Consider the following 24,876-nt stretch of genomic DNA (forward strand, 5'->3'; position numbering starts at 1 on the left):
TTTCTAAAAGTTTAAATTGACTTTCAGCACAAAAATACGACTAACCTTGAATTTTCGATGTGTAACACACATCGATGAGGATGACTTCTTCTGATGACTTCTTCTGATGAGTATGTGTGTCACACATCGAAAATTCAAGGTTATTTGAATTTTTGTGCTGAAAGTAAGTTTTAACTTTTAGAAATTGTTTATCACCAGCACGTATGAACTTACAATATCGAGGAATGTTATTAAGGGGCTACTACACCCCTGTGGTAAATTTGTGACTAATTTTGCATTTTTCTCAAAAAATAATTACACACTGGTAACAAAAGTTATGTATATTATTGGGGCAAGGAATTCAATTACTACACTGAAATTTCAGTGACTCAAGACAAGTGGTTCAGTACAATATGATAGGAAATGAGGTACATCCTAGCGGTACCTTATTTCTTACCATAAATAACGAACCGCTGGTCTTGGGTCACTGAAATTCCAGTGTAGTATTCCTTGCCCCTATAATATACATAACTTTTGTTACCACTGTGTTATTAGTTTTTGAGAAAAATGCAAAAATAGACACAAATTTATCGAAGGGTGTATACCCCCTTAACCTTTCTGAACAATAAAAACAGTAGCCATGAACAAAAAGTAATGTTGGGTCATTTTCTTTCAATCCTATATTTCAGTATTAATGCAAACTGCTGGGATATATTTTAGTATACTGTAAGATACTAGACATATTAGTACAAAATAATTCTCATACTACAAATCACCCCACCTCCCCTTAGAGGATCCATTCTAGAAGGGCCCGGGATAGTTTGCTGACAGGGCCTTTTTTGTTTTGTCAAATCCGCCTCTGCAACTCGACCATGTTAATCTTCCCCACAAAAAGTAGGGTATTGAAAATAAAGTTATGAAATATGCATGAAGTGGTTCTTAATCTACCGAAATATTTGTTTTTTGGCAACCATATATTCGTGAAGCACTGAAATACAAACAGTGACAGTGCTACACAGGGGGGGGGCAAATGTTTTTCCCCCCTCTCAGTTCCTCCCCCACTTTTGATGTAAACCCCTAAAATTACGTAAATTTCCACTTTTTGCAGCAATTTTGCGCCAAAATTGTCGATCTTGCCCTCCCCACCCCTAAAATTCACTTCCCCATGCCCCCGCCCCCGGAAAAATTCCTGGTGCCGCCACTGAATACAATTAATTTTAAGCGGACCGTTAACTCTGGTATAGTTATTTTGACCAACGTATAGATGTCTGAATTATCAAACTGTGACAAAATCTGATCCACACAGACCAAAAGCACCAAAGTTGACATTTGTGGCAACAACAGGGAGCAAAAAAACCCACAATAAATGCATAAGGACATTGACATTATTATAAGGTAATACCTATGCAACCAATAACTGTGCTTGCTATGAATTCAAGGATTTCACCAATACACACTATAGGTTACTATGGGCAATGTGATGATGATAATAACTCAATTGTTAAAAAGTCCTCCATATTGACCTGTAGATCTGATCGTATCATATATGCAAGTTTGCTATCAAAGTCGACATCCCATGATGTAGAATAGGATTTTTGCACAGTGTATCTGTTTAATATTAAACTGATACTTAAAAACAAAATAATGAACATGTTTTCATTTTTGTTTGTTTGTGTTTTGTTTTGTTTTTCAAGGTAAAATATGGCTCTCGCCAGAGCATCTGCGGAACAAAGGTCTTGGTCCTTCTCAAAAGGCAGATATTTACGCCATGGGTCTGCTCCTGCAGGTTATAATAACGGCATCCAGGCCGTATGACCAACCAGATATGTTTTTTACCTCTGATCGTAAGCAATATCAATTGTGTGTGTATGGTGTGTGGGTAGTGGTGGGAGGGGGTAGTCCTATTATGTTTGTGCTTGTTTGTGCGAAAAACATCTCTGGGATTCGGAAAGGTCACGATCAAAAAATACTTAAAATAATGAATTGATATCAATAGAATAATGATGTGAAATATGTATGTTTTATTAACAGAAATCATAGAAAAGGTTAAATTCAACACAGCTCCATATTTTCGGCCGGTGGTTGCTGAAACGCTTTGCCGAGATACAATACGATACTGTATGGAAAGATGTTGGGGTGAAAACCCAACAGAAAGGCCGACGTCTGCAGAGGTGCTTAAGTCAGTCAAGAGGTAAGTGCCATATAAAAAAGTATTAAGTTAGAGAATAAAGGTATTGTTTTTAGCCGCTGTCGTGCATCTATCGTATCACATAACAAGGGCGATGTCATTAATTCAAGTATTTTTTATGAGACCGTCACGATAGATGCAAGACAGCGGCTAAATACAATACATTTATTCTCGTTCTTAAACATTTCAATAAATATAAATTTATTAACGACAAGTATACTAAATTTTAATCAAATTAAATCCTACATTTAACAATGAATTACCTAGGGCTTAGAATCGAACAATCTCGTTGTTGCTATGCACCTCCGATTGGTTTAAATAATGCGTACCAGTATCGCGTCCACTCGCGCGCGCTAATTAAAAGTGTGTTATATCGTGTCATATCACACGGCTAAGAACCAATAAGATTGCAGGAACTCTCTCAAGTGTTTCAGAACGTGTCATATCACACGGCTAAGTACCAAGAAGATTGCACGAACTTTCTCAAGTGTTTTAGAATAGATAACATAGCCGATAGTAGATACTGACTTTTTACTTTGAGACAGATATTTTTCCATTAGTAAAAGGAAGTATTTACTTACAATGGTAGATTATATAATTGGGCCACTCACCCCAAATACACTAAAACTAGCAGTCCTGCGTTTAATCTTCTTGTTACGCCGTTGAGGACAAGCATCCTGTAAGTATTTTCATCCGGCATACTCGTGTGTTTACACACAAATGACATGAGCTAATCGTAGATCCATCCTTTGTACTTATTTTAGTGATAAAATGTTAACCCATCACCGGGGTAGAGCAGTCCATCAAAGTCGACCATTCGAGGGGAAGGGAGGGAAGGACACTATAGGTTTCTACAGTTTTAGCCGCAAATGAATTCTGTCTGTAATACTTTTGTCCATATAATAATAGGTTGGAATTTCCCAATTTTGCGAGGGCGTGCACACTTTATGACGTCACAGCGACATTACGTGTGGTATGTAGGAGGTTACATGATATTTGTTCTTCATCATAAACAATATATTTACTCAATTTTGTTTTCCAGAGGGCGTAAAGTTCAGAATATCGTGGATCAGCTTCTGAACCGAATGGAAAAATATGCTAATAAACTTGAAGCGCTGGTAGAAGAACGAACTGACGCGTTCCTAGAAGAAAAGAAGAGAGCTGAGAATCTTTTGTATGAAGTCTTACCCAGGTACATTTTCCAGTGGTCACGGTTGTTTGATGTAATGTAAAACAGTATCATTTTTAAGAAAAGGTGAACAATGATGGCGCTATTTCTCTTAAATCTTGTTTGCATCTTTACAAGGGGTAGTCACTGGCATAATGGTATTATAGTGTATGTAATTGGTGCAATATATTGCCATAATTGCTCAGAATGTGGTAAAAGCACCAAACTTGGCACAGGTGTTCTTTGGGCTCTACTGATCATTTCCAGGGGTAGTGCCAAAAATAGCAACATATTGCTTAGCAACCGTTGCTAAGGAAGTGAATTACCTTAGTAACCAGTTAATTGGACCTTTCCAATCCATTTTAAATGATTTAGAAAGGTTGATATTAATGTTTCAGAACATCAGAACTATCAAATAGACTATTCTAAGGTTATAAAAACCAAAGCAGCCTTAACAACAGTTGCTAGGCAAACACATTACCTAGCAACAAGCGTTTAAAGTTACATTAGTCTGTATAATAAGGCATATCTATGTAACTGACTAGGAACTATACTATTGAGCAAAATATTAATAACTTTCAGCCAGTTAGTTGAAACAATAGTGTGAAATTTACACACATCTGATCAAAACATATTCTGTTGATACTTGCAGACATCCCATTCAAAGTTAGTATCCAGTCATTTTCAAGTTCATATCACCTAAAGACAATCGCCCTTGCATGTGCAATATACAGTGCTCTTTAAGAGTGCCCTTACACATTTACAATCTCTACATCTGCTCCTACATGCACACTTCAACAACTCTGGACAGGACACTCTAGCTTCTGGCAAATGTGTCCACAAGGGCATCCACTGTTCTGGACAAGTCCAACCCCAGTCAGCAGGCGATGGTATTTGACGATATGGCACCGTAGTACTAGCCCAGATATGCCCCCTTGCAAGACTGCTCTTCTAATATGTTGCTGTAAAGCAGCCCTGGTGGTAGGAAGAGATGACATCTGACGCCCTTTGTGTGTAAAGAGAAGCTTTCGTTGATAGAGGTGCACGTTGCTGTCATGTCATAGAGAAGTAAAGAGACAGGACTGTCTCTTCAGATATTTGCTCTGGTGAATTGTGCAGCTCATAGAAGGTTGCAGTGAATTCATCATGTAATGCCCATACTTTCCATGCAGTCTTCTTTCCCACTTGGGCAAATTGGGATACAGTGTCGCAGCCTGTGAACGTATGAAACACCGGAAGTGCCACAGATTTCAGTGGTCCAAGTGATGCACATATCTCATGAGCAGGGATGTAGCGGAAGTTCTTGCCAGTACCAAATTCAATCCAAAGTTCTGTTCTTCTTAGCTGTGGCAGAGCAGCTACTGCAAGCACAACTACGTCAGTATCTACTGTTCGAACGAGGATCCTTTGAAAGCCCAGCATGATGGCATCTGCAACGTGAACCATGATTCTGGAATCAGCTTCTTCATGGTTGCAAGGACCTAAGTTGGTCATTTCTCGAGCAGGGGCACTGAGTGCAGTGTCGCCATTGGTAACAACGAGACTTTTCTGCAGTTGTACTTGTTAAAAGTTCACTGTTAAGGAGTTTGAACAACTCTGTCATGTTGTCTTTCAAGCGGACGAACTGTTTCCAATTCCTTGGTACGGGACTAGACAACTCCACACGTCTTCATTGAGTTGGTCCTGTACTACGCTTTTCTCTGAATTGTGCTTTTAGAATGTTGTCGAAGTACTGGTCCCACACAATGTCTACTCTTTGAGCCTGATTTTGTTCCCTCTTGATGTAAGGAACAAACACCTTTGCTGTGTAGTCACCAAATGTCTTGCATCCGACAGGTTTCAGAATGCTGACGAGTACCGCACTGTCCATGATGCTCACATCAGTTCTTGGCTTGCATTACATGTAGTCTCCACATGTTGCTCAAGACAATGCATAAGGTAAGACTTCGGCAACGGCAAACGAAGCTGCCCATAAGAAGATATAGATGGTGGAAATGGGTGGTTCTCGTGACTGAAAAAGTTGTCCAAGTCACCATCTCTTGTCTGGAATGCAATATACAGCCTTGAGAAGAGAGCAGAGTCTCTGGGTAGCATTCGTTTGCTCATGGTGGTTTGTCTGACATTCTTGCTCCGACAATGGATGCTTCAAACTCAGAAATGACGCGTACGAGTTCTGGCCCAGCTACAGCCCATCGCAAAAGAGCGTCTGCATCATGTGTTAGTCCAATTATGCCACCTTCATCTTTCATCACTCTGTTATTTTGCTCATGATCATGGTCAATGGCGATCAAGGAGAATTTTCTCTGAGACTTGGCCAGAATGAACTTGCCATTCCAGAATTCTTGAGCAACATCAGGATGGGTTGCACCGAGGAAGCACATATCTCTTACATGAACAGACATCCATCGGGCATAGTGTGTGTGTTTTTGACTGAAGAACCAATGTGTCAGCTTGGTTAGTGTGTCTACGTACAGATCAAAGTCTCCTATGCGCAAAGAACGCACACATGCCAACATTAGCAGCTCCAACTCAAGTGTTGTGTACCAGTACTGAGGATGCGTATCCTTCCGTCGTGTACACCGGCAGCTGAAACTCTCTGGGGGACCTTTGGGGAGGTTGTCCAAATACACATCGTATGCTTTCCTCCGGAGGATGTGTAATGCACAAGCAGTAACTTGATGGGCATGTCAGGTATGGACGACATGGGATGCTTTCAGGAACGATTCAGCAATTCCAGGAGTTGCAATTTCTGCCTCTTGTAGAGCGTCCACCCAGCAACTACCTTCCAACCAGTGGCCCAAGGCTTTGTTGGCGGTCATCTCTGTGTGCAGTCCCCCAAGAAGCAATACAAACTTGTCTTCGCCATACAGATTGTCCATAGACCATTGTAGCTGCTTCATTTTGGCAAAGAGAGGTTGGTCAACTGTTATCACTGGAGTCTGACCAGGGTTGGCATATCAAAGCAGTGACGCAACATTGAAGGAGAACCGGCTTCGTAAGCAAAGAGGGGCAGCATTGCATTTATATTTGGTTCTGGTAGATGACTGGCATAATTATGCTGCCCAAGATACGCTGGACTCGGAGGATATTTCATCTTCCTGCAGGCTCTCACCATGCCGTAGCCAGTCATATTCTTACTCCATCTCCTTACTTAGATTCTCGCAGGATGATGTCATGTTACCAACAGTAAGGGGAACATAGACATCTCTTGAAGGTAGACATGTAGGCTTTATCATAAGAAAGTCCTTCACCTTTCTCTGCCCCTTCTGAGGTGTAATATGATGGCTGACACCACTCCCGGTGTCATCAGTCATGGCATCATATTTGGTTACATTCTGAAACAAGGATGCTTGTGCCGTGAAATGAAGCTGTGGAGGTGGCTAAGCTTGGATTATGGTCTATATTGTCAGCCGCTGCTGTGATAAATTGACACTTCCACATCTGAGGAAGACAGACTGTGCCATCTGGTGATAGTACTCACAGACATTATTGCCCGATGGCACGACCATATGAGGCTGATATACCAAGAGTGTAAAGGCTACCGACTATCTTCTTTGCCCTGGTCAGTGCATGTGCCTTAAGTCCCAGATAGACCGGTAGTGATGTTTCCCGATCTTTGCTGTAATAGACGTGTGGTACTGTCCCACACTTGTTCCGCCGCCTCTTAATGCTGTTGGACATGATCTGAGCAGCTGAACAATGGTGAGCACTGGTTGACTGAGGCATCTATTGCTTGTCTAATCCTTAATAAGATCCTTGTGTACCTAGCAACTGCTATGGCGTGATGCTAGTATCACAACATAAATGGAGATGATAATTATACACATTAAAACCAATCAGAGACCATACTGTTGCACTGGTTGCTAGGGAAATATGTTAATTTGTACTGGTTGCTAAGGAAAATAGTGTCTAGTAACGGTAAAACTCTATTAAAAGTACTCCAAATGCATGTTAACATGAAGATTGATATGTTAGGCATAACAATACAGGAGCATCCGCCATAAAATGTGTTCTCTGAACGCCGTATATGCTGGTTTCTATGCAAAATATGTTGCCAAGCAACCGTTGCTAAGGAACACAGAATTCAAATTGGCACACCCCTGAAAATGTTTGTAATGTTTTTACGAGTACTTGTGCCAAGTTTCATGCTTTTACCACATTCTGAGCAATTTTTACACCAATTACATACACTATTAGAACATTAGAAAGTAGACTAACAAATGGAAAGGAAATTTCCAAAAAAACTTTTCATCATGAAATGTAAGGAATAATTTGACAAATTTAAATTTAAAATATATGTAAATAGCGCCCTCAATTTCCCCTGAAATGTAAAGTTTATAGAATAAAAATTACCACAAACAAACAGAAAAAGATGAATAAGGTGATAAAAGACACGAAAAAAAAGCTTTAAAATATATGTGTATTGGTGTGATAGCTGTTGGTATTGTCCAGGTCTAGAATTGAACATTGTATAATGTTTTTGTTAGAAAATTAATAAATGATCACATCAAACAACCGTGTGGTGGCAAATGGAATTTTTTAGAGAGGGGAAGGCGGGAATTGAAGGGGTATAGTTTTTTTCGGGGGAACCAAAATCCGGAAAAAATGCTCCAGAAGTGGAAATGTTTGCGATTATTGATTTCAAATGGGAGACATGCACCCATAACCCCGCCATTGTGTAGACGTTGCCTTTGCGACCAATGCTCTATTCTAAATGACCAAAGGAAAAGGGAAAGAGCATATTTTAAAAGTAGGTAGCCTCTATTTTCTCCTATTCTATATCTAGTCGATAATCATAAGCTATCTAACCAAATTCTAATGTTTTTATATATTTCACTTTTTTTATCATGTTTATGACTGTTTCCCTTTACTCTCATTTTATCTGTGTTGATAGGACAGTAGCTAAGCAGTTAATGCAGGGCACCTTTGTAGAACCAGAGTCCTACACCAGTGTAACGATATGTTTCAGTGACGTGGTACAATTTACTGAAATGTCTTCAAAAAGTACACCCATGCAGGTAAAAACGGTAGAACTTGAAATCTATACATCATGAAAAATACTATCTGTAACTTGAATATCGTATTTAGAAAAAAGTTATCAAAAGCAAAGTTATCGAGAGCCGTTTATTTTATAGTGGTTTCCATTTGGCAATACACGCCAAATTTTGAGCGACAAGTTGCTGAGGCCAACTGTCTTGCCATTGAAAATGAAGACCATCCACTGGGCTAAGGGTCAACGTCAACTTGCCCAGCCATAATGGCAGCCTCCATTGGCCTCTCTTACGAATATATAAATTCGAATTACAAATACAGTGTACATGACTGTTCAAACAAGGAAATATAAGTGCTGAAAATAAGATTTTAAATGTTCATAATTTTATATGATGAAAGGTTACGTGTTTTTTAAAATAAATTGTGGCTACGATACACCCGTCTCTACTTTAATTCCTTATAGAATTTCGCTGCCAAACTTGCATTGGTTGACGTAACAAATGATCTGATATTTATGATGCGTAGCGTTTGTAGTCCCGAACCTCGCTAATAGTTCATCATTTCTATACTTGTAGCATCTGCCAACAATAGACTCAATTTCAAAGACAAAATTGAAATTAAGCACGATTCATTACAGATAAAGTTTATAATACATGCGTTTTTGTTTATTGTATTCAAAGGTTATTGGTCTTCTTAACAGTTTATATACCAATTTTGATGAAATACTAACCGGCTACGACGTTTACAAGGTAATCTGGCCAATTATTTAATGTGAACTATTATAATGTCACGTAAACAAATTTAAAAGAAATACGTGTTATGGACGGTACCTGAATCCAGTCAGAAACTGTCTCATTAGGCGATAACTTAATATGTCCGAAAAGAGAAAAACATTCAAAGCTATGGACCACTTCAGATAAATTACTAAAAGGTATTTCTATCCTTCAGGTAAATCTAGATATTATCTGTTCCAACTCCAGTGACACATCCTATATATATTTTTTTCCTGGGTAGGATTAGATAAATGTTCACTGTAGGGGCATGAAAACTAGCACTGCAGCCCTGTTATATTGCTTTTCCAATGCTAATACCTATTTTAATGCATCCAAAGGTCCAGAGAAATTCACGAGATGTCACTGGAGCTGAAATAGATAATAATAAATACCTAATCGAATCATGCTGGTTGTTTGGAGTGTACCTCACCTCAATTATAAATGTGTAAAACGAAATAAGATAATGTTTAAACTAAAATTACAAAGGACTAAAATTAAAAGAAAACTAAGATAAAAAAAATAATAAAAAAACATCTGCTTGCTTCCACTAGGTTGAAACAATAGGGGATGCGTACATGGTTGCATCAGGGTTACCGATACGCAATGGGACTTTACACGCGAGAGAGGTAGCCTGTGTTGCATTAGCCTTCACTGAAGCGGTTAAGAACATTAAAGGCATCGGACACAGATCGGAAGAATCTGTACAGTTAAGAGTTGGAATGCATACAGGTAAGGTTTAAGAAGGGCTAGAAAAATAACACCCTCATCCACCATTTGTCTTCATAAAAACTGAGACTGTGGTATCAGAAGAAAGCTTTTCCCCATTACCCCAGTAAAATTTGACGCCCGAGATATGCTTTATTTATTGCTTTAAACATCAAAAAGCACTGAAAAAGAATAATCAACCATTTGGAAGAAGAGTTGACCTCCCGGAATAGCCTCCACTATTGTCCACGCAAAATAAGTTTATAGAACCATGCGTATGAGAATCGAACATCACACCTTTAATCTTACATCATATGTTAGTATACCTTTCACCACAATATTTGTTTTCTTTAAATAATCTCAGAACATCACAATTTGTGTTTCAAATCCTTTAGTGACAATAAAACTCTTTATATCACTCATACATAAATTCTAGACAGTTCATTGGTTGATTACCATTTATCATTTTTACTATCACCCTCTCCGTGTAATAGTATTTACCATCATGTGCTCTGCCGTAGTGCGCCTGCGCCAAGCCGTGCGCTGACTCTTGGCCTCGCCGATTTAGTAATGGGGTGGACCCCAAAATGTGAAGTATATCACGGCAAAACATGGTGTTATGTTGATGAAAAAATGTATTTCCTACCTTAAATAGTATTTTAGTAATAGAATTTATGCATGAGTGATATAAAACAAATATTAACTGTCTTAAAGTCGTGTAATGGTCGAAATATAATCACTCGGTGAAAGATGTATTGTTCCATTCCACTCGCCGTTCCGGCTCGTGGAATGGAACAATCCATCTTTCACCTCGTGATTATATTTCGACCATCACACTCATAGACCGTTAATATTTGTTTTATATACAGGTTGTAACAAAAAATATTTATACAATTTCCAAAATAGTATTAGGCAAACATGTTACTTATCGAATGTATTGAGTTTTAATTGATCGTCAAAATAATTCCTTAATCTACTACATAAGCTTTGTTTCAATAAAATCGGTGGTCCACAAGCGAAGATAATTATTGTCAATTGTGTAAAGTAGTCCTAAAATAGCTTGGGCTACTTTCGTGTACTTCCTTAACTTCAATCCCATATAATTGTTCCTTAATTTCACTTGTCTTAATGATATCAAGATAATATATTGAGCTTTTGGTTTGTGCATGACAATGGTTTTAATTGATCGTCAAAATAATTCCTTAATCTACTACATAAGCTTTGTGTCAATAAAATCGGTGGTCTACAAGCGAAGATAGTTATGGTGAATTGTGTGAAGTAGTCCTAAAATAGCTTGGGCTACTTTCGTGTACTTCCTTAACTTCAATCCCATATAATTGTTCCGTACACTTGTCTTAATGATATCAAGATAATATATTGGGCTTTTGGTTTGTGCATGACAATGGTTTTAATATCTGGCTTTGGTTTCTCTGTTGTTAAGTCCCAAATTCGATTGACATGCTCATCAGATGGGTTGAAGAAGATGAGCGGCAAATTCTTTCATTTGATTGGTTAGTTGTGGTGCAATCCACTCAGAAACTAAATCAATATGAAATACAATTGCGATGTTCAAGCAGGACAATACATTTACGGAGGCTGGAAAACCCAAAACTTGTAAAGCGGTAAAGTTGCAAGTGGTTTAATCTCTTGGCATATCGGTAAAAGAGGAGTATTACTGAGCTGTGCATTGTCAAAATCAAAGGACTTTCTTGGCTTATGGTTGAAAATTGCCTAGAGGAATCACAGAAATGAGCAATTTGGGTTTTTATAGAGCTGAAATGATCAAAATCAAAGGTCTTTCAGCGCTTTGTCTGGGTAAAAGTCTTTCCCTAGGACCATATATGGTCATTTGAGTGAGGTCAGGTGCTCCCACCCCGGATTGATTATCCGTTGATTTTTTCCCTCTGTTAGTATATTAATGTCAGTTCGCAGCTTCTTTACCTAATTTATTACATTGTATTGTACAGTGTTAAATAACAGGAGTTAAACTAAAATAATATGAGCTCAAAGATCAACTCACGCTTCCTTGGAATTTTTCGTTTTCCCAGCCATATTTTCATTCCTTTATCCAGGCATCTTAAACAAAGCAGATTTAACCTGTATAATATATGCTCGTATTGTTTCACTTTCACCATTATATTTAATATCGAAATTCACTTTTTTTAAATGAGTTTTCATCCACTTACATTATGTTAGCATACCCTACACTACAAATCTCTTAATACATTACCAAGTGTATTCTACCAATATATTGATCATTTTCTTGAAATAAACTCAAATCATCACCTTTTGTTTTTCAAATCCTTTAGCGACAATACAACTCTACATACTGTATCATTTCTCTTTTTATCACCTTTCCTGCATTTATATATGGTAAAGAATATTACACTTTTTCTAATATACTTTTTTTCTTAAATTCTACAAATTTACATCTTCCTTTTCATCCTTGTCAATGAAAATATGCTTTGTAAAATAATCAGTGGCGTAGATTTCTGTTTGAAATGGGGGTGGGGGGGGGGGGGGGGGTTGGGGTTGGAAAAAAATTTAGAAGTATAGTGAATCCAGCACCTTTTGGCGACAGAATATGGTTATGGTACCAATGCGCGCGAAGCGCGTGAAAATTGTTGCTATTTTGAAGCTAAACTGATGAAATATGGTGCAAAAGTGGAATAAATGCGCGCGAAAAGCCCGAAAATTTGCACTTTTGGGGCTAAAATGGGCAAATATGAGGTTAATTTGGTCAGAAACCTATATTCAGGCGTCAACATTGGGGGGGGGGGGGTGATTGTATGGAGCATCCCCTGACAAAATATATAAATCCCCCATCCCCCGGATCTACGCCTATGGTAAAGTTTAACAATTAATCTTAAGGGGTGGGGTATGAACGTTTGGACAGTATTTATTGTGGGACATTAGAACATATCGAATTGCGTTCTGAATACGAAAAATGTCCTTCTGATATCAAATAATTTTGATTTTTTGAAATTCGCAATGTAATACACATTTTATGTAGGTGGGATGAAAAACCGACGATCAATTGAAAATTGTGACCTTTTGTATTGAAGATATGGATTTTTTCCCCAAAACACCAAATAAAATAGGTCTTTTTGGGAAAAAAATCCATATCGTCAATATGAAAGGTCAAAATTTCAATTGATCGTCGGCTTTTCCTCCCAGCTACATACACTTTCAGAATATGTCATTAGTTTTTTTCAACTGATGGATTGAACAAGGTGGGCGGCAAATAAGCGACAAATTCTTTCATTTGAGTGGTTAATTGTGAGGCAATCCACTCAGAAACCAAATCAATATGAAATACAATTGCGATGTTCAAGCAGGACAATAGAGCTACGGAGGCTAGAAAACCCAAAAGTTGAAAACTTGATAATTATGATAGTATTGATTAATATTCTCTATAGAGAAATATAGTATTGTTTCTTGTTTAGAATATTATTGTAATAACAATTTACAATTTGTAAATATTAAATATATGGCCGCTAATCTTATTTCATTTTATTTTTTAAACTATTTTTCGTGTCTAAATTAGGAATGAAATATGAATTAAAAGGAATAGTTACAGTGCACTATTGAATTCACTTGTACCAGATTAGGTACAAGGGTATCAGATACGGTACCAGTTCCAGATGCGGTATATTGCCCGGACTCTTCAAAGCAGCAGCGTTTTCAGAAGTCCACACAACCAAGTTTCCGGTTGTTGGTGTTGTGCATTTGCAGGTTTTCTTCGTGTTTGCTCGACAATTTCCCTTCCACCTATCTTCCCAAGACTTGCTATCCAGGTATGCGATCGATCTGCTCTCACCTGTAATCCAATCGACATTCTTCTGCTTCACACATTTGTTGTTTAGGCAGTAACAGGAACTATGAATCTTCCACCATGGCTTATAGACTTTACAGTCATTGTAAGTTTGACATCCTATGTTTGGGAGGACGCAATAGAACACTGTACCTTGAACCAGAAATGTCGGGTTTTTTTTCTTTTGGGCTATTATAGCACGGATAGCCCAGGAATCCTTGGTAATACGATCTTAAGTTAACTACTTTTTGGTAATGTTCGGTTTCCGCATACTTGTATGCCAGTAACTGCCAAATTGGTGTGAATTTGTAAGATATTGGGTCGTCCGATTCTTGGCCTTCACCTAAGAACTGAACTATTTTTTCATCACTGCGATCTTTAGATAACTGCGTTCTAGTTTCCGTAGATCCACCGCGTGCAACAAACCGTGTTTCAATGTTCAAGGATAATACTGATGACTTCTCTTCTCGGGTAATTTCACTACATAAAGACACATTCAATGTTGTATCCAATGAAAGAGCAGCACATGCCTTTATGGAAAAGTCTCGTTCCGTATACGACGCTGATGATTCAGAAAACGCGTGTTGATATAAAGACGATCCGTATGATGCCTGTGTCACATAGTGCGAGCCGTGGACTTTCAAAAAATTCTCATACGCAATCCATCCGGATGGCAACGATGGTCTATCGATTGAAACGGGCAAGTTTTCGAATGATGAAACGATGTGCTGTTCTAAGTCCATTTTAAGTAAACATGATTGTTCAAGATATTCGTGCTTTGTTTTATACAAATGGGTGTATGTCAGACCCGATACGTTCCTTTGCTTTCCACTGACACTTTTAGTCGTAGCATCAAGTGTAAAACCAAAGGAGTTGACTGAGACATCGATTGAAGATTGTGTTGAAAGACTGTTATAGAATGATGCCGTGTCCTTGAAATATGAACTGAAGCTATCTACTACCCCTTCTTTTTTTACACCGATACAATTCTCAGGAAGGTGTTCAAAAAGTTGGTATCCTCCGAGGAGGCTGTTGCCTTGTAAGTCATACGTCGGTATGTAGAAACTTTGTCCAATAACTGCATTGGAACCGAACGCGACTGACCACCCACTTACTACAAAAACAGCAAAAACGATGAAAACCATTTTGCTACCGTATCTGATGATACATAGAATAAAATACTAAACAGTGGTTCCGAGGCTGCAGATGTTCTCAACTTGACTGCTATACATGTAGCTGTGTATGAAGTGTGACTGCAGTCCTGGTTGATATTCGTTTATATAGTTAGCAACGAGGAAACTCATTTAAACATGTCAGTAGCATAGTGGGCACACCCAGATCTGGGGAATAGATATTCCGTACTTTCCCATTGTCTTAGTTGGGCGGAAGTGTTTGCATAAATCTTTGTATGTATTCTTTGTTAGGCCCCTACATACAGAAAACTTCACGAAACAAGTTTTGGTTTTCATATTTAGTTTCTTGTGCAATCGTTTGACTAAGGTTTGGCGATTATGGGCGGAAATGAGTGGTTTATATGGCCAAATTTAGTGTGAAGCACGAATCCGACCAAATTTGGACCTCCGATGCCGTTTGACTCCCGTACCGTACTGATTAAAAACTCAAAATGGCGTCCAAATGACATCATTTTGCTTGGGATATATTCATAAATCAGTAGACTTCGGTTATATATATAAATGCGCTTTTATAAATGCGCACGTGACCAGATGGCCAGCGCCATATTTGCATTACATCACTGTCAATCACTGAAATGGCGACCATTGAGGTCGTGGCTACAGTTGTGACATTGTTTCGTGGCTAGCACTGGCAAGGAACATTGGCTGGAGGTTCGATGCTAATTTGCCAGGATAAATCATGGATATCAAAGTATTTTTCCTGTGAATTGCACAGCACCCCCCATGTACAAGCATAACTATTTTATTTATTTATTTATTTATTTATTTATTTATTTATTTATTTATTTATTTATTTATTTATTTATTTATTTATTTATTTATTTATTTATTTATTTATTTATTTATTTATTTATTTTTACTTATGTTCTTACTTATACTTATTATTTTATAAATATTATTTGTTCCCCCTTTCGGCTAGGCAAAAGCCACCCCCCCCCCCCTTACACTCATAAATTAATTGTTTATTGCTAAATCCCCCCTTCCGTGTAAAGTAGAACTTTATAAGCCGTTTGAACCAAACTGAACAAAATTGACGTATACAATTACAATATAATACCACGACAATAATGTGTCTGACGATCTAAATGGCCGAATAACCATTTAACCCAATAATCCATTTTTATTAAAGAACCGAGTTGAACCTTTTAGGTTTGAAAACATTTTATATATGATATATTCATCAGCAACCTTGTGTGAAGAAATAAAGGAATTAGCATTTACCGTTTTGTTTTTATGACACATTTTATAGCGATACCCAATTTTAATGTTTGTCCAAGAGACATCTAAAATTTGAATGTCAGCGCACTCTGTGTAAAGTAAATTTGGAACAACTGCCATTTTCATAACCTCATTGGCATTGAAATTAATTGGAACACCCAAAGTATTATTGCCCTTGGTCTTTTTAAGGAAAAGAAACATTATTTGTTGTTATTTGTAGGCGGGTTTTTTCAAATGTCAAAATAAAATGCGCGCAAATGGAAGTGGGAGTGAGTTACAAAATATCCAGTAAGTTGGACATATTGGGATTAAAAAACGGTAGTTGGAGTCGAGTGAGGTATGAAGGACTTAAAGTAATGTTAGAAAGTTTGTTTGAACAGAAAAAAAGAAATTAAAATAACGCAAAAATTAACCTTTTTTAAGTTGATGTCAGTTTCAGAGCTAATGCCTTCCGTGCATTATGTGCTCTCATTCAAAATACATGGTATATCGTGGACAAATATCGAAATTGGGTATCGCAGCAAAAGGACTTATAAAAATTAAACGGTAGTCGCGATTCACTTCATATTTTCACAGAAGGTGACTTTTAAGTGTGGCATTTATAAAAATTTTCAATAATGGGAACGTTTGACTTGGTTCTTGCATAAATATCGATTCTTTGCTCTATTGCACCTTTTTTGACTCACCCTGTATAACGTATGAGCGTGATATATAGTATACATCTTCTTCAACATCTTCCAGCCGGGATGATTAGATCATGTACAGTCATCTACGTGTTTATACTCTTAAGTTGTACGTCAAAGGGTGTACAGACTACTGATGACCCGATTTAGCATGCGGAAACACAAAAAGGTGCTTAAAAACACATTTTGGATGTGTTTTTTGTCCATTTTGATACTTAATTGAATGTGAGCGAGCGAATGAGTAAGTTAGGGTTGAAGGGGTCGGGCGGGGACATCTAGCCTATTAGTTCGAGAGGGTCATTATTCCGAAAAGGGGTAAAGTTTCGTCAATTTTTGTTAAAATTAGTGTTAAAATTAGGATCAGGGTTATGTTCAGTGGCGCCATGGGTGGGGGGGGGGGGATATTTGTCTTGACTCCCAAATAAATAAATTCATGACCCATTCCTTCCGAAGAAAATGACAGCCCCCTAAGTTCCCTGTCATCACGTGCACAAATGATCAAATAACATCATCGGCAGCTACACAGTTCTGACCTTAATACCCGTAAGAATCCCATTTCGTCATCAATATGGCCAATTGATACGCCCATTTAGCACGGAAATAATGAAATATAAGTTTTAAAATCAGCTATATCTAGCTTTTCCGTCGTTAATCTTTTTTCCGTAATGGAAAACCCAAATAAAGAGTTTATGTTTCGGGTCAAACTATTTTGCCCTTTGCAATAAATGCCACTATTTTGCAAGAACAATTTTCCTTGCAACCTGTCATTTTCGCCTATACTTTTGCGTGTGGAGTTTGTGTACATCCGGGTACCTTACATGGTTGAACACGGTATGGCGACTTGCAGATGTCACGTGCGCATTTATAAAAGAGCATTTATATATATATACCCGAAGTCCACTGTAAATATATCGCTTCAAAAATGTCTTTGTGTTGGAGAGCACAAAGTCGACACTTTAAACATGATTTTCTAGTACCCTTCACGGGTTATGAGTTGCCCGAATTGATTTTCATATTTCGAGGACACGATGCTACGACTAAATGTGTCAGTGAAAATTCACCCATTTGTTGAAATCAAAGCACAAATATCTTGAACAACCATGTTTACCTAAGATGGACTTAGAACTACATTTTTGGTTCATGGTAGTCCAGAGAATAATACCCAGTGTTCAATTGCGGCCTTTCAAACACAGAATTTCAAACGTTTTACTTTAAATATTATGACGGGTGGACTTGTGATTACTGTTACTGCCAAAACTAACAATGTATGAAGCATGTGAAAACCCAGTCAATTACAGGTGACAATGACACATGCACATGCACTACAACAAAAAAACAGAGAATTAGTTGTGTGGACTTCTGAAAACGTTGCTGCTTTGAAGATTGTGGGCAATATACCGCATCGGGAACTGGTACCGTATCTGATGCCCTTGTACCTAATTTAGACGAAAATATTTTTTATAGACCATTCTGTCACATTCACCGTATTTCAGCGATGTGGTTTTCCCATTGACATTAGGCAATGCACTAAGATTGAGCAATATGGGAATTTCCCATAATGATATTAATAATCTCTAATAGAGTTTGTTTACTGTAACCAAAGAGGTTTCCCCACTTTGTCATAACCAGGGTCCAACGATTTTAATATCTTTTCCCCCGCGCAATTTCATTTGCTCAGACAATGAATTCGTTATACATTTAGAGTATAGATTAATTACCAGAAATTCTTGTTGTTGTTGTTCTTGTTCTTGTTGTAAAATGGGCAAATGAAGAATTTAAATAAAAATTACTTTCCCTGCAAATTTAAAGCAAATGTGTTATATTTTCTTTATGTTCAAAAGATTGGTCATTTGATAAAACCTTGTATTGGTCTAAAAATGTCAAAGTGTTTTATAATTTTCTTTCTGTTGCACAAATCCCAATGTTTACTATTGGAATTGATTATGCAAGATATGTTTGAACAGATTTTTCATAACGCCTTATATTGTTTCATGTTTAAGCACAATGTCTGTTTCTTTCTTTTTGACGTATTGGTCAAAGGATGAAGCCTCCTGTTTTATGTTTAACTATTGGAATCGGTTGCGTTTCGCATGTTATGTTTGTTTCTGTTTGAACAAATTTTGTCATAGAAAGTTACTCCTACAAGGATACCACAAACTAGACGGAAATTACACTTTTATTGCAAATATTTATTTGAAAGTTCCGAAAATAAAGGGTTGCTTTTTCTTTAAAAGTAAAGAAGTCTCCATGGCCTTTATTATGCATTTCATAAATTACCAACATTCAAAGGTTCTTTTACTGTAATGAATAGCTTTAGAAAGTCTAAGGAACTCTTCCAACGGCATCACAAAGTAGACGCAAATTACACTTATTTACCAATGTCGCCATTAATGTGAAAATGGGCTTCCTACCCCTGTAAATAAATGAAACATCGTACATGAATATCCGCCTCGCTATATTTGTTACTATTTAGATATATCTTTTTCAGGTTCATGTGTGGCTGGTGTTGTTGGTCATACAATGCCACGTTACTGCTTATTTGGCGACACCGTTAATACAGCTTCTAGAATGGAATCAAGTAGTGCAGGTAACAAAAGGGCAACAAAGAAGTATCGTAACAAAGCATAAACAAGTTGTTTCTTTTCTTTTTTTCTGATATTTGTGACGTGTCATGTCAAAAGGAGACACTTTTGGGCAGGTTATCAATTTTTAGGTTTTTACATAATAGAGATATTTTGCTCCACAACCCCGTTTTCCCCAATGAAATCGGACATTCCTAAGCGAAGATATTGAGTTCGTAAGTTAGGGTATTAAGATCGATGACGTCCTATAAACGAAACTAGTTTCGTTTAGGGGGAGGGGGTAAAAATACTCGACTACGTTTGTACAAACACATCGGTCCGAAGAACGTGTCATTATTATTATTATGTCAAAATTTTCAACATTTCGTTATTACGTTTCTGGCAGGGAGGGAGGGGGTCGGCTGAGAAACGAAACTAGTTACGTTTATAGGACGTCATCGATCTTTTGGTTTGTTCCCTTATAAAATTGGAGTCTCAAAAATACAAGATGCCAGTTATATTCCGGTCTGAAACTATCAGACAATATTTTAAACATTAATAACATCACAAATTCGCAACAAACCTAAATTGTGAAAAAATCAACCCGGGCAGATTTTTAGCTTTTTCTCCATTTACGATCCTGCCCAAAAGTGTCTCCTTTTGACATGACATGTCACATTTTTGTAACCATGGTGAAGAACTCGAATGAGAATATGTGCTTTAATGAATGAGAAGTATTTTAATGAATTGTACAAATACTTTTGCTAATCCTCACAACTTACTCCAAAAAATCTGAGATTTGTATACTATCAGAACTCTAGGACTATCTCATTATTATTGTATGCATAGAGCCATCGTTTTTGTAGATCAGTCGTTTAACAAGGTCGTCAATTTGTATTTTGTGCTGTCGGTAGCATGTAGCAAAATGGAGCTGTAATTTTCGTAACTCCCAAATTGAATGTCCGAATTATATCAACTGAAATGTTTTGGAAATAGGGCCTAAGGGACCGTTCACAAACACTTGTTAGGTGAGCCTGATTTAAAAAAAAAAAAAAATCAAACAATTTTCAGTCAGGGCCCCCTTTCGAGCCTAAAATTATTTTCAGGACCCTTGACTACTAAATATATAAGAGTTATACGTGTCACAGCATTTTTAAGTTACTCTTATTCTTCGTCCTTTTCGCTCCATGTAGCTCAACGGATACACATCAGTGAGCAAACTAAGGAAGTCTTGGATACCTTCACCGTCTTTGATATGGAGTTACGCGGAGAAATGGATATCAAAGTAAGAAAAGTCAAAATAGTATCAATAATCCTTTCGGGGTGTTCTGTGAATAATATGTACTTAAACAAAAAAAAGCATTCGCAAATTCCAAATAGTAGATCAAACTAGTTCGGACTGGAATTGCATTGAAGAGCTCGAAAGACAAACTACAAAGTTTTCTTATAATTGACCCCTTCCAACCGTTGATGGCGTTTTGGTTAGGCTACCTCCAATCAGGAAGGAATTAGCGAAGCGGAAAACTGAAAGCGAGGACGATCGTGTAGCCTGAAAACTGAAAGCAAGGGCGATTCGCTAATTCAGGATTGATTGGGGTTAGCCGAGCCAAAACGCCATCAACGGCTGGAAGGGGCCAATTATAAGAAACTCATTATTTATATCGTAAAATATTTTGTAACGCCTATATTGTTAAGTTGTGAATTGATTTACTTGATAGCCAGATATCAGTCCAGAACAGTGCCAAATATGGAACATGTGTATTGTAAAATAATGTTAGCTACTCCTATGTGACAGTGGCTTCACAATGGCATCCCATTAAATCACCTCATGTTGTTGTGCAGCCAAGGTCAAAACTCTTACTTTCCATAATTATTTAGCGCTGTTCCGAGACTGCATATTGAGGAACATGGGATATAAGGGAAATAAAAATAAAATTCATGCTTAACTTCCCCCGTGACGTGCATGCTCGCTTCTTTTTTTGGAGGCCGCCTGCTTTTTCTCTCTTTTTTAATTTTAAAAGAAAAAATAGAAAAATTATTGATCTTTTCTTTACATTAATTTTGTACGTCTTTTATAGTTTTGTCACTATATATAGGTTTCAATGGACGATCGTTTTGGAAAATATGTCTGACGGCCATTTTAAAATAATCCTCCTTCTTTTTTTTCCAAAAGGCAGGACGCTAAATGTGCTCTTTTAATTTTGCCTAATACGAAGTATTTCATCAGTAAAACCATTTTAGAGCATCTTGTTCTTTTTTTTTCAGGGTAAAGGGAAACAAACCACATACTGGTTGCTAGGTCAGCGTGGCATCATAAAACCATCCCGTACTGCATCTAGAAGTGGGCATACACCACATCCGTCTTCTAGAATACAAAGTGCTACTTCCAGAAAGCTCAGCAGGTCTTCTAATCACACAATGGACACTACTAATAACGCAGTGAATTCTTTGAAATCTCCACGAAATTCTCTCCCGCAGACGGTCGGTGTTTCCACAATTCCTGTAATTGAATCTATATAGTTAAACAATGTATGGCACAACCATTTCTTTCTAGGGTCTGTGACCACACAGACAGGAAGTACGATCTTTCTAACGGTTCCAGACTACTATCTAGGGGCAGATCTTGAGAGGTTACAACGACGGAACTGTCCGGCGCCCATTACCCTTTGCATTGGAGCTATTATAGGCCTACTTTGTTAGGATTTGCCAGTCAATTCAACATTTGATTCAACAGCAATAAAGTAACACAAATTCAGACATACAGACTGACAGACACACGGACGAACAGGTTGACTGACTGACAAAGACAGACAAAGCAGATGAGACACACATGATACCTCCCCCCAACACTCGACATGTAAAGATGAAAGGTGGACGTACAGTCGGACGTTGACTTTCCAGACTCTGTGGTGACTTGACAGATTTCCTTTGCAATTAATTGACACGAGTAAAACAGATAATAAACTAAATTAGAACAGTTCTTTACAGAACCACCACATCTTCAGTAAGAAAATGCCACATTTCTCAAACGGCTCTTTTCAGAGCCACCATTTCTTAACACAAGTAGAAAGGGGAAAGCAATTGTTATATTAATGGGCAATCCAATATAAAACAAGGGGTAGCTCCAAATAGTTTTATTCTGAGGAAGTGAGATCTGGTCCCGACGAATGCTTACTCTCAATCTGTATGATAAACTAAATTATAGACAACACAAACACACCCACCCCACATAGACACATATACCCCTGCACCCCCACGCCACCCCAACAAACACATCCCCAAACATACACAAAACAGGCACACAACAAATTCACACACATGGTAAGGACAAAAATACAACGAAATGTGGGATATATCTTTGTATAAATTGTACAAAAATTAAAAACAAAAATGTGCAAGTAGGGGTCTACTCAAGTGCAAAAGTGTCTGAAAGTTCTAAATCAGGTTACGATCTCAATCACCTTGACTATTATAGTAATGTATCGTCACTGGGCGGGAAAAACTCATATGTCCTTTTGACCCTTGAGCATGGATAAAACCTTGTAGGTGTAGACTTTATATTGAAGAGGTTGCTCCTTCCATGTTCAAGTGCCACAACTACATGCAGGAAACACCTCATATACTTTTGGCCCTTGATAATGGATAAAGCCTGGTAGATGTAGACTTTATATTGACGGATTTGCTTCATCCATGTTCAAGGGCAAAAAGTACATAATGGTTTTTCCCGCCCAGTGACGGTATAATATTTAGCCCTAGATACCAGATACAAAGTTCTAACATTGTGTATATATAGATTTTAATATGTATATATTTTCATATATTATTTTTCTAGAAGATAACACTAGCAAAACTATCATGTGTACACGTATTTAGTATATATGTAAAATGTAAAAGTAATACGGTAGATTGTATTGAAGATTGGATTAATTTGGGTTAAATTGGGTAGATTGCCTGTCCAGAGAACCTCTTCAAATGGTGTACATGATGTAGGGCCGGTCTGTGGTCTGACCTAAAAACTGATAAGTGTGAATTTTAATATTTTGCCTACTGTTCCATAGTTTAGAAGTGCGAAGAAACTACCGTAGAAACCCGTCTATAAGGAATAGAAGCGACTGTGATGATAGCATATTTCACGCTAGCGCCCTCCACAATATTATATCATTATGGAATTTGAGCAAATCATTTACCGACACAAGCAGGTATACAATGTATTATTTTATCTTTATTTCGCATCTCACGAGCATAGCTCACTTGGCAAGGCATAAGACTTTGGTTCTTTAGATCGGAAGATGGTGAGTTCGAGCCTCATCACGGTCACACAAACTTTTATAAACAAAATATTGTTCAAACTTTTCATTTATATTTTCTTGCATTTTCTAAAGACTCCTTTCGTGATCATTTTTTTTTCATAATTATAGTTTAATTTATTCTATTGTTTTTCTTTTATTGTTTCTTTTCTTTGTCTTTTTTTTCTTGTTTAATTTTATTTTTCTTTATTTTTCTTTGATTCATATAATATTGGCAGGATAAGGAGAGGAGGGAACTAAAGACCCATTCAGTGATTTGCTCATCCGGACGATCGTAAAAATCATCAAAATTCACCTTTGTCATTGTCATAGATGTGGTAACATAGCCTGCTAGTGGTTCAGCAGAAAACCGTGTGACACATAATATACATTTGGCTACATTTTATTATACGATAAATACGAATTTATTAAACATGGTAACAAATATTCTCTAGCAGATCGGTTATACGATGGAACTGGTAGGCATAGGCCTATTATAAATTCGGGATATTAAATATCTTCCTGACGAGACAGATCTGCGCATGTGGTCAAAGACGATTCCTTACTAGCCACAGACCGTCCGCTGGAATTAGTTGAATCGCTATGGCTGTTGGTCGGACTTCTCATCTCTCCACATCGATTGTGACCTATCCCCGACATTGCCCTTATGAACTCACACCCTCCTGTTTTATTCCAATACGCTGGCGAAGTTACGTAATAATCGGATTAACTACCATAGCAATAGGTGAAAACAATTTTTGAATATACCGCGTTATACACTGATACGTTCAGGCGGTACCTCTTCATTGAACCATATCATGCTGCACCTGTAAGATCTTTGAAAAGACCAGTATTGTATTCAATCTATGATTGCAGACATACACAGTACAGGTGATGAGTGTAACCTGCTTGTAGCGCAGCGCGATATGTTCAAAATTGTTTTCACCTATTGCTATGGTAATTAATCCGATTAATTACGCAACTTCACCAGCGTATAATGGCCGAATAAATTCTGACCATCACTTGGCTTGTTGGATTTGTCGAAGTGACGTAATAATCGCAATAACTACCATCAAGCAGATTGCACTAATCACTCGCGTATGTCACCAAACATAGATTGAATACCACTCTTTTCATAAATACTAATCTTACATGGCGAGTGATTAGCATTTCTTTGACAACTATGGTTTAATGCATAGGTGCCACGTGAACGATGAAGTGCAGGGCTATATATTTGAAATTGTATTCATCAATTGCTATGGTAGTTAATCCGATTAATTACGTCACATCGACAGCGAATAGCCTATAGTATGGGT

At 37.5% G+C, this 24,876-nt stretch overlaps 1 protein-coding gene across 1 annotated transcript in view; it reads left to right on the forward strand.

Annotated features, from left to right (window-relative positions):
* Positions 1 to 21,927, forward strand: part of LOC140137680 (atrial natriuretic peptide receptor 1-like) — a 104,751-nt gene extending 82,824 nt beyond the window's left edge. Inside the window, exons 14-22 of the mRNA XM_072159431.1 lie at positions 1,674 to 1,823; positions 2,011 to 2,170; positions 3,210 to 3,359; positions 8,230 to 8,353; positions 9,008 to 9,076; positions 9,652 to 9,829; positions 19,202 to 19,300; positions 20,468 to 20,559; positions 21,540 to 21,927. Coding sequence (XP_072015532.1) covers positions 1,674 to 1,823; positions 2,011 to 2,170; positions 3,210 to 3,359; positions 8,230 to 8,353; positions 9,008 to 9,076; positions 9,652 to 9,829; positions 19,202 to 19,300; positions 20,468 to 20,559; positions 21,540 to 21,794 — 1,277 coding nt within the window. The 3' untranslated portion in view covers positions 21,795 to 21,927. The remainder of the gene's footprint in view (positions 1 to 1,673; positions 1,824 to 2,010; positions 2,171 to 3,209; positions 3,360 to 8,229; positions 8,354 to 9,007; positions 9,077 to 9,651; positions 9,830 to 19,201; positions 19,301 to 20,467; positions 20,560 to 21,539) is intronic.
* Positions 21,928 to 24,876: the final 2,949 nt, after the last annotated feature.

Source organism: Amphiura filiformis, chromosome 17 (assembly GCF_039555335.1).
Source record: "Amphiura filiformis chromosome 17, Afil_fr2py, whole genome shotgun sequence".
NCBI lineage: Eukaryota > Metazoa > Echinodermata > Ophiuroidea > Amphilepidida > Amphiuridae > Amphiura > Amphiura filiformis.